Source organism: Dama dama, chromosome 11 (genome assembly GCF_033118175.1).
Source record: "Dama dama isolate Ldn47 chromosome 11, ASM3311817v1, whole genome shotgun sequence".
Lineage (NCBI taxonomy): Eukaryota > Metazoa > Chordata > Mammalia > Artiodactyla > Cervidae > Dama > Dama dama.
The window spans coordinates 34,521,335-34,532,317 of record NC_083691.1 but is presented as its reverse complement, the minus strand read 5'-3'; the positions used below and the strand labels follow the sequence as shown (position 1 = coordinate 34,532,317).

Here is a 10,983-nt window from a genome sequence, read left to right as displayed (position 1 = left end):
AAAAAAAGCAACAGCCCCCTTGGCCTTGCTCGCATCCTGAGCCTATGATGTGGGCAGAAAGATGCTAAATTGTAAAACACTGGTAATAACACCTTCCATTGTTATGGCAATGGTCACTTCTAATTAGCCGATGAGACTAATTCATCTTATTCCTCCTGACGCCTTCTTTTAAAGCAGGCAGGACGGGTGTTATTAATTTCATCTTATAGATGGGAAAACTGAGGCTCAAAGAGGTTAATGGACTTGCTCAAGGTCTCAGCTCTAGGTCTACAATGCAAATTGTCTGTCCCCAGTTCCAGAGCTTTTGGGGTCACTTGCCGTGGATGCACAGTGTCGCTAGCCAACAGAGTATCTTCAGAGGGGGCGCTCCACCAAGTCCTGGCAGATTTACTACCAGTAACTGTCATTCCTTATTTTATCACCCCCAAATACAACTCTTTAGAAAAACATCTGAAAATTACCCAAAGTGCTCTGGGAGCTGAGTTGGCATCTGAATAACAGGACCTGAAAAACCCAGGGGAGGGACAGGAATGCTTCTGGAGGGAAGGACACAGGTATAGAACTGAGCAGGTCCAAGGTCATGCCCAGAGATAGCTGATATGGGGAGCAGCAGGCAGGGTGCGCCACCCAGCAAGAGCCAGCCAGGCTCTGATCTGGAAGAGCTGAGGCAGGGGGCATGTGAAGCCCAGAGTCTGGGTTTTCAGAACCCAGGCCCAGAATTCTGAAGGAGAATTGTCAATGATTCATGTCTGGCAACAAACAGTCTGGAAAAAAGAAAGTGTCTACACAAGAGACCAAGAATACCAAGACAGACACTATCTAGGCAGAGGCTGCTTTTAGACTTCCTGTCCAAGACAGAACTAGGTGTAAGTGCTTAGGTTGGTCTGAATCCACGGTGGAAGGCAAGCCGGCCAGTGGACTGCGGTGAGAGAAGCAGGAGATGGAGTGCAAGAATGTCTGACAGTTTTTTGTAGAGCTGTTTCCCAAGCTGATGGTCTGCAGAACACTGTTCCCTAGGATGCTTCTGAGTGTGTCCAGACAGCACAGCAGGGTCTGTGCTCAGTAAAGATGGGAAATACTGGATCAAAGGAAGCCGCACAGGTTCCTGTATCACAGGAGTCCTCAGGACCTTTAATGTGCAAATACGCAATGTGAATTTCTAGCTGAGAGCTATAGAAAGCAGAGTTTTCCAAACTTTTTTTTTTAATAGCCTTTTTTGTTTTTCCCTTGGCACACATGTTAACATCTCCTGGAACACTGGGAAACTCAGTCCAACCCATGCTCAGCTGGGCCAGTGGTACACACCTGCAATGCTTTCTGCTTCTATACTGGGGCCCTGGCCTTCTGCCTCCTCCTGAGTGTGCTGTAGGGAAGGGTGGTTAGGGTTAGAAACCTGAACAAATCAGAATTGTAATTTTAAGATTAGCCTACCCTTTCATCCTGAATTCAGCATGTTTCCTTCCAGTCCTTTTTTTTTTTTTTTCAATGCCTTTTTAAAGCTTGGTTATCACAGTCTAACATGTTTAAAGCTAGTGTTTGGGGTCTTGTGCACGGGCATTGGCAGCCTATCTCAGTCAATGTGCCAAACTATACTGAAATTCAGAAGAAAAGATCTGCAAAGCCTAGGGACTCTGGCCTTTCTATACTTACCAGGACAGAAGCTGCCCACCTTGTTCACTCAAGTGAGCAGGACCCAGAGGGACAGAGTGGAGCAGAGTGCAGTCAATCCTTGTTTCTTTGAATCAGCCAAGTCTGATGTGTAACCATAGCCATTTGGACTGAAACCAGCAATGCTTCCTGATTTTTCTTCATGGGATCTATTCCCTTGCTGCTCCTCCTGCTCTGGCCTCAGCCCCTCTGTATTGGAAAGTCCCAGTGGGCTTCCCCGGTAACTCAGCAGGTAAAGAATCTGCCTGCAGTGCAGGAGACCCCAGTACTGGGTCAGGAAGATACCCTGGAGAAGGGATAGGCTACCCACTCCATTATTCTTGGGCTTCCCTGATGGCTCAGCTGGTAAAGAATCCACCTGCAATGTGGGAGACCTGGGTTCGATCCCTGGGTTGGGAAGATCCCCTGGAGAAGGGAACGACTACCTACTCCAGTATTCTGGCCTGGAGAATTCATGGACTGTAGTCCATGGGGTCGCAAAGAGTCAGGCACGACTGAGCAACTTTCACTTTACTTCAATAGTCACTGATCTTCTACAGTGGTTCTCAGACTTGGATGTTCATCAGAATTATCTGGAAGGCTTTTGAAAACACAGATTGCTGGGTCCACCCCCCCCCCCCCCCCCAGAATTTTTGATGGGCTAGAACCTGAGGGTTTGCATTTCTTATATGTTCCTGTGTGATACTGATGTTATTTTTAATAGGACCACCTTTTGAGAACTATTATCTGCAGTTTCCAGACCTGTATATCAGAGTCAACTGGGTAGCTTGTTTACATGGAGATTCCTGGAGCTCACCAGCCCTACTGAGTTGAGATTGCCAAGGGTCAATATCTCCTTTGCTTCTCTCTCGTCTGGCCTCCAGGGGCCAGTTTCCCTCTTTCTGGTGCCAAATAGTAATACCAGGTTACTGGCCCCTCTGTAGTTCTCTTCCTCAATTGCCTGTTGGCACAGAAATCCACCATCTCTTGCCGGCGGCGGAGGTCCGGGGAGCCGGCCGCCAGCCAAGACTGCGAGCGCTGAGAAGGTGGCAACAGGGCCCGGCAGCGGCGCGAGCTGCAGAGCCGGGCTTCTGCTTGAAGACCGCGGGAGAGATCGTACGAGGCTGCCACCAGGGTTCAGCACGGGGCCTGGCACACAGCAAGTGTTTAGTCCTGTTGTCTCCCAGGCCTCTGTGGATGTGTGCAAGGGGCCTGCCTCTGGGCCCAGATGACACTCACGCCAATGGCTTCGGTGATGGCGGTGACTGAACCAAAGTGGGTCTCAGTCTGGGGCCGCTTCCTGTGGGAGATGCTGCTGAGCATGGTGCTGGGCTCCCTGCTGGCCCTGCTGCTGCCGCTGGGGACGGTGGAAGAACACTGTCTGACTGTGCTCAAGGGCTTCTACCTGCTTAGGAGCAAGCTGGAGCGGGCGCAGCCCGCCATCACCAAGTGCACCAGGCCGTCCACGGAGCTCAGTCTTACCTCCAGGGGTGCGGCGCCGCTGGGGGTCAAGACCAAGGCCTCTCCAGCCGGCAAGTTGGAGGCCAAAGCAGCTCTGAACCAGGCCCTGGAAATGAAACGGTAGGGCAAGCGGCAGAAGGCCCACAAGCTCTTCCTGCACTCCCTCAAGATGGACCCGGGCTTCGTGGACGCGCTCAACGAGTTCAGCATCTTCTCGGAGGAGGACAAGGACATCATCCAGGCGGACTACCTGTACACCCGCGCGCTGACCATCGCACCCCACCATGAGAAGGCACTGGTCAACCGCGACCGCACGCTGCCGCTGGTGGAGGAGATCGACCAGCGCTTCTTCAGCATCATTGACAGCAAAGTGAAGAAGGTCATGTCCATCCCCAAGGGCAACTCCGCGCTGCGCCGGGTGATGGAGGAGACGTACTACCACCACATCTACCACACGGTGGCCATCGAGGGCAACACCCTCACCCTCTCGGAGATCAGGCACATCCTGGAGACGCGCTACGCAGTGCCGGGGAAGAGCCTGGAGGAGCAGAACAAGGTCATCGGCGTGCACGCAGCCATGACGTACGTCAACACGACGCTGCTGTCCCGCGTGGGCTCCGTCAGCATCGGCGACGTGCTGGAGATCCACCGGCGGGTGCTGGGCTACGTGGACCCCGTGGAGGCTGGCCGCTTCCGCACCATGCAGGTCCTGGTGGGCCACCACATCCCGCCCCCACCACAAGAGGTAGAGAAGCAGATGCAGGAGTTCGTCCAGTGGTTCATCTCGGAGGACGCCATGAACCTGCACCCCGTGGAGTTTGCGGCCCTGGCCCACTACAAGCTCGTCTACATCCACCCCTTCATCGACCGCAACGGCAGGACCTTGCGCCTGCTCATGAACCTCATCCTCATGCAGGCAGGCTACCCGCCCATCACCATCCGCAAGGAGCAGCGGTCCGAGTACTACCACGTGCTGGAGGTCGCCAACGAGGGCGACGTGAGGCCCTTCATCCGCTTCATCGCCAAGTGCACGGAGACCACCCTGGACACTCTGCTCTTCGTCACCACGGAGTACCCGGTAGCACTGCCAGAGGCCAGACCCAACCACTCTGGGTTCAAGGAGACGCTGCCGGTGAAGCCCTAACGCTATAAATCCCTCCTTGGTGGCAAGGGATGTCCCAGCAGAGGGAAAAAAACTCCACATTTCTAGAAACCTAGTCGTCTCCCAGAGCAGAAGGAGATGGGGAAGGAACTGAAAACATTCTTTACCTCCAAGTGTCTCTTTAAAGAAGAAAACTAAATTATTAAGCCTTGTCCCCAAGATAACTTATAACTGAGCCAAGTTATTTATTCTCCTTTGAGCTGGCACACGTGTGGTGTCTGCTGGTGGCCCTGGCCCTTGGGGTGGTCCCAGTGGCTTCAGGGGCATCCATGCTCGTATAACTAGAACACAAGTTCTGGAGCAAAATTTGTACTAAGGTGAGGCGTGTGGGCTGAGCCCTGGAGGAGTAACTCCTTCCAGCACTTTCTGGAACCAGCTGAGAGGGTCTGTGCCTCCCTGGGACGTCAGCACAGCTGAGGAGGACCTGGCTGCAGGTCTGAGAAAGGATTGAAAGCTTGCTTTCTTACAGGTGTTGGCGCCCCTACGAAGCGATTAGTGTTGTGACTAATCTTACTACTAGAGCAGATTTCTGAGACAGGAAGTGAGCATTCACCATGTATCTAGTTAGACACCTTGCTTAGTCCAAGGAACATGCTTTGAGCCAGTTTCCAAACCTCTGGTACCAGATATGGCTGTTTTTCCGCATCGAGACTTTTTCTAATTAAGAACAGGGGTGTGGCTAGCCTGGTTTCTATTGATGTTTCTCATATTTGCAGCAATTCAGACCAGATGTTTTAGTCTAAAGTTTCTCTGGGTTTGTCACCCGACAGTTAAATCCTGCTCCAAGTCAAGTGTTAGGACACATCGGAGAAGACAGATGCCAAGTCAGTATCAGACAAGCGTTTGTGATGAGTTAGGATGCCGCTCTGTAGGAACCAAGAAACACCCTCTACCACAGCCAGGATGCATCCCTCTCATCCACTTACCTGCCCCATGGCCCCTGTCCCCTTGTGGGCAGCAGCATAGATGTGAAACGTTACATGTAACACACCCAAACTGTCGTTACAGAGGCAGAGTCTTCTCAATCATTACCTGGCACAGGTGCCAACACCACTGCCGCTGTTCAGAGGCTGGACACCATCGAGCCCCTTTACGGGGACCGAGCCGGTGACGTCCAGCACTGGACTGTCGGTGTCTGAACGAGGGTGAATGCCCACCGAGTGCTGTGTGGGGAGACAGTTCAGATCCTGACAGTAAGGAGGACCCTCTTCTGATGTAGTAAGTGTTTCTACAGTTACTTAACTGTGTAACAAGCAGAGTAGTTTTCTAAAAGAGAAGTGAAACGATGTATGCAATGGCCCCAAGTGAGTTATTCAAGCCTTGATACAAAGTATTTTTGTATTTGTATGCCATAAGATATTTCTTAAACCTTGCCTCTTCTACCGTTTTGCTTTTTGTAAGCACACCAAGGAAGCCTGACTGAAGGGCTGGCTTTGTACTGGAGGGAGAAATTTGCACTTTAGCTATATGTGAAGGGTATTATTTTAACAAACTACTAATAAAGTATTTTGTTACAAAAAAAGAAAAAGAAATCCACCATCTCCAGTGTGGCTAGAAGAGTTGATGAGGATTTGTATTTGCCATTTGATTAGTTTAAAGAAGGTGCCTATCTGGATGTGATTTTTTTTTTTTCCTCTCTCTAGTGGAAGTAAAACTATTATTTGCATAGCACTTACAATTTGTCAAATATTGATTTTCAACAATAATATGATATTGTAAAGAATCATAAGCTCCATGTTAAACCCCTTTGAGTCTGTGCCTCAAAAGGTTTAAGAAATTGGCCAGTGACTCCAAGTCCCATTATTTTCCTATTGTCCAGTGCTGGAGAGAAAGATCTAGAAGGGTGTCTTTATACCTGATTTTGAGGATAATCTCCTCCCCTTTCTACCTGGGGGGCTGGTGTGAAGGCAAACCTAATACTTCTGTCTGATCACTGTGGTGAGCTCATGGCATCAGGCTGCACTTTATTTCAGGTAATTTTTATACAAAAACATCTTGATAGAGCTCTGAAATTAAAACCTCAGACAAACCAGTCTTCAGAATTGATAGAGTAAATGCAATATGAGTGTAATTAGAGGTGCTAAATGTCTGAACACATAGTTCTCATTTTCACTTGCCACATAAAATTTCATTGTATGAATATTATTCTCATTTTAAAAACAAGACCCAATGAGACCAATGATTTATTCAAGGCTATGAGGGTAGCAAGTGGCAGAACTAGAATCTAAAGTTTGTCTGACTTTAAAACTGTGCTCTTGAAATTAAAATGATGAATAATAACTACAGTTGGTGAGGATGTGGAAAAAATGGAACCCTTATATGCTACTGATGGGCATGAAAAATAGTGCTACCACTTTGAAAAGAAGTTTGACAGTTTCTTCTAAAGTTAAACCAACCTTTATCATGTGACCCAGCAGTCATCTAGCACTAATAGATATTTACCTGATAGAAATGAAACATACACAAAGACATGTACTTGATAGTTTTGTTCACAGTAATCCCAAACCAGAAACTACCAAGGTATCCAATAACAGGTGAATGGGATAAATAAATTGTGGTATATCCACACAGAAAAATACTACTTAGAAATAAAAAATAATAACAGCATGGATGAACTGAGGAAAAACATAAGCCAGACATCAATGAATGTATTCTCTAATTTATATGACATTTCTGGAAAAGGTAAAATAAATCTATAGTGCTTGGGGGCTTCCCAGGTGGCGCTAGTGGTAAAGAACCCAACTACCAATATAGGAGACATAAAGAGATGCGGGTTCAATGCCTGGGTAGGAAGATCCCCTGGAGGAGGGTATGCCTATCCACTGCAGTATTCTTGCATGGAGAATCCCTTGGACAGAGGAGCTTGGCGGGCTTCAGTCCATAGGGTCACAAAGAGTCAGACATGACTGAAACAACTTAGAAAGCATAAGTGCCTGAGTTAGGGTTTAAAACCCTGTGTTTTAATCTTCATTTTACAACTGAGAAATATGAGACTCAGCAAGGTAAAATAGCTTGTCCAGGATACACTGCCAGCAGGCTACCCTTCTTGATCTCAGGCTGTCCTACTTGACCTCACTCTTTTTGCTGGCTCTCTCCTCTGTTTGGAACAGTGTCAGCTTACTTTGCTCAGAACTGAAGCCTGGGTTTATTGCTTCCCTCTGCAAGTAACTCAATACCCTATAAGGCTGGCATCACTTGCACTTTTCTGCCCCTGTTCTACATCTTAAATCTCACTTCTTTTCTTTTCTTTTCCTGCCTCTACTGTTCTCTCTTCAATTTCTTAATGGTCCTGCTTGCTCCCTTCAAATGCTCTCTCCTCTATTTTCACTGTGTCTACACTCGTATCTCACTGTTGGGGTGGGAGCTTTCTGTCAAGGTATGATTCTCAAACAAACATTTTCTTTGGTGAGAAATTAATTATCTACCCCTCCTAAGATTTAAGATGGCAGGATGCCCAGTTAAATTTGAATTTCAGATAATGAATTCTTTTCAGTGTTAGTATGTCCCGAATATTGCTTAGGACACCTTTATACTAAAACACTATTTATTGCTTATCTGAAATTCAAATTTAACCAAGTGTCTTTTAGGTTACCTGGCAATTCTAGCCCCTCTTGATATGCCATCATTTTGTTAAGGGACAGGTTTTTGAAAGGTCTTCCAAGAACACAGTCTCTTTGGGGAACAAAATAAGACTGGCCTTTCAGGGTTCCTCCATCCATGTATCTACCACCCAAGTTCATTTTAAGCCCCGATCCCCAAGTGTCTATGCAGTTCTCCCTTCATTCTCTTCCTTTCTGTTCTGTCCTTTACCTCTTTAGCTTTGGATGCCTTGCTTGTCTCTGACTTGCCCGCTCATGTTGTTCTTGCCTTGTTGTGGATCCTCGTTCTCTAGCCATCCCCTCCTTTGTCTCTTTTCAGTACCAACTTGCATTTACTCCAGTTCAGTCTAGCCAGGCTTGGGGCACTATATGCCATGGTAAAAGCCACAGTATATTCAAGACATCAATGCATTGCAGACCTCAACTGGGGTCATAGTAAAAACACCAACTAGGAGCACTTCCATCCATTTCTAGCCATTACATGTGAGTTATACAAGTAAACTCATTTATTGCCAGGGTTGAACCTGGGCTGGCCTCTGATTCACTAGGCTGTTTCAAGTGGTTGCTGGATAGAAGGACTTAGCAATATAACCTCAGCTGGCAAAGGGCAAAAACGATCTATATTTAGTTTATGTCAATAAAATTCAGGTGATTGTTCTGGAAAAGAAACAAGGAAATCTTACATTAAGCTACCTGGTGAGATATTTTATGGAGATGTTGTAGGCACAAAACACAGATAAACCATTTGATCTGTGGGAAATTAAATGAGAAGCTATCTGTGGGAGCAGTTGGTTGGTTTATGGTTACAGTATTTAAATTATTTTCAGATTTATTGAGATGTAATTGACAAAAACTGCAAAGTGTTTTAAGTGTAAAATGTGATTTGATATACATGTGCATTTTGAAAGGATTCCCCCTATGGTGTTAACACTGTCACCTCACATAGTTACCATTTTTTGTGTGTGTGTGAGAATATTTAAGTTCTACTTGTTTAGCAAATTTCAAGTACACAATACAGTCTTATGAACTGTAGTCACTATCCTACATATTAGATCATCAGTCCTTTTCCATTTTATAGCTGAAAGTATTATAACCTTTTGCCAACTTCTCCTGATTTTGGCAATCACTTTTCAACTCTCTGTTGCTATAGTTTGACGTTATTTAAAATTTTTTTTTTCCAAGAATCTCTATATATAAGTGATGCCATGCAGTATTTGCCTTTGTCTGACTTATTTTACTGATCCTTAGCACAATATCTCCCCAGTTTCATCCATGTTGTTGCAAATGACAGGATATTCTTCTTTTAAGGCTGAATAATATTCACTATGTGTGTGTATATATATATTAATATCATATTTTCTTGACCCACTCACCCATGAATCAGCACTTAAGCTGTTTCAATACTGTAGCTACTATGAGTAATGTTTCAGTAAATACAGGAGTACAGATATCTCTTTGAGATCGTGGTTTCATTTCCTTTGGATATGTATTCACCTTGGGAATGTTGGATAATATGGTAGTTCTATTTCTAGTTTATTAAAGAACCTCCAAAACATTTTCCATAGTGGTTGTACCAGTTTATAGTCCCACCAACCATGTACAAATGTTCCCTTTTCTCCATGTTCTAGCCAGCACTTATTATCTGTTGTCTTTTTGATAATAGCCATCCTAACAGATATAAAAAGTTATGACCAACCTAGACAGCTTATTAAAAAGCAGAGACAGTACTCTGCCAACAAAGGTCCGTCTAGTCAAAGCTATGGTTTTTCCAGTAGTCATGTTATGGATGTGAGAGTTGGACTATAAAGAAAGCTGAGTGTCGAAGAATCGGTGCTTTTGAACTGTTGTTGGAGAGGACTCTTGAGAGTCCCTTCAACAGCAAGGAGATCCAACCAGTCCATCCTAAAGGAAATCAGTCCTGAATATTCATTGGAAGGACTGATGCTGAAGCTGAAACTCCAGTACTTTGGCCACCTGATGCGAAGTGCTGACTCATTTGAAAAGACGCTGATGCTGGGAAAGATTGAAAGTGGGAGGAGAAGGGGACAATAGAGGATGAGACGGTTAGATGGCATCACCAATGCAATGGACATGAGTTTGAGTAAACTCTGGGAGTTGGTGATGGACAGGGAGGCCTGGTGTGCTGCAGTCCATGGGGTCGCAAAGAGTTGGACATGACTGAGCGACCGAACTGGACAAATGTAAAGTGATATCTTGTAGTTTTTAAATATTTATTTAAAAATTCTATTGGAGTATAGTTGATTTATAATATTGTGTTAGTTTCAGATGTACAGCAAAGTATTTCAGTTATACATATTCATAAATTCATTCTGTTTCAGATTCTTTACCCATATAGGTTATTTATAATATTGAGTAGAGTTCCCTATGCTATATAGTAGGTCCTTGTTGGTTACCTGTTTTATATATAGTAGTGTGTGTATGTTAATCCCATACTCCTAATTTATCCCCTATATCATGTTTCCCCTTTGGTAACCATAGGTTTGTTTTTGAAATCTGTTTCTGTTTTGTAAGTAACTTCATTTGTATCATTTTTAAAAATTAGATTCCACATATGAGTGATATCATATGGTATTTGTCTTTCTCTGACTTGTTTCACTTAGTATGATAATCTCTAGTTCCATCCATGTTGCTGCAATTGGCATTATTTCATCTTATTTTGTGGCTGAGTAATATTCCTTTGTATATATGTATCTGTCTTTATCTGTTCCTCTGTCAATGGACATTTAGGTTGCTTCTTTATCTTGGCTATTGTAAATAGTGCTGCAATGAACACTGGGGGTACATGTACCTTTTAAAAATTTTGGCTGTGCTGGGTCTTTGTTGCTGTGAAGGCTTTCCTCTAGTTGCAGAGAGTGGGGGTTACTCTCCAATTGCAGTGCATGGGCTTTCATGGCAGTGGTTTCCCTGGTTGCGGAGCTTGGGCTCTAGGGTGCACTGGCTTCAGCAGTTGCAGCTCACGGGCTTTACGATGCAGGCCCAGTAGTTGTGGCGCATGCGCTTAGCTGCCCTGCAGCATGTGGGGTCTTCCCGGATCAGGAACTGAACTTGTGTCTCATGCACCGGCACGTGGATTCTCTACCACTGAACCACAAA

The 10,983-nt window shown here is 45.5% G+C and overlaps 1 protein-coding gene across 1 annotated transcript; it reads left to right on the top strand.

Annotated features, from left to right (window-relative positions):
* The first annotated feature begins 2,875 nt into the window (after positions 1 to 2,875).
* LOC133065487 (protein adenylyltransferase FICD-like) lies at positions 2,876 to 4,587 on the top strand. The gene is given in 1 exon segment (XM_061156230.1): positions 2,876 to 4,587. A coding segment is annotated over 1 exon segment (1,377 nt). The 3' UTR covers positions 4,253 to 4,587.
* Positions 4,588 to 10,983: the final 6,396 nt, after the last annotated feature.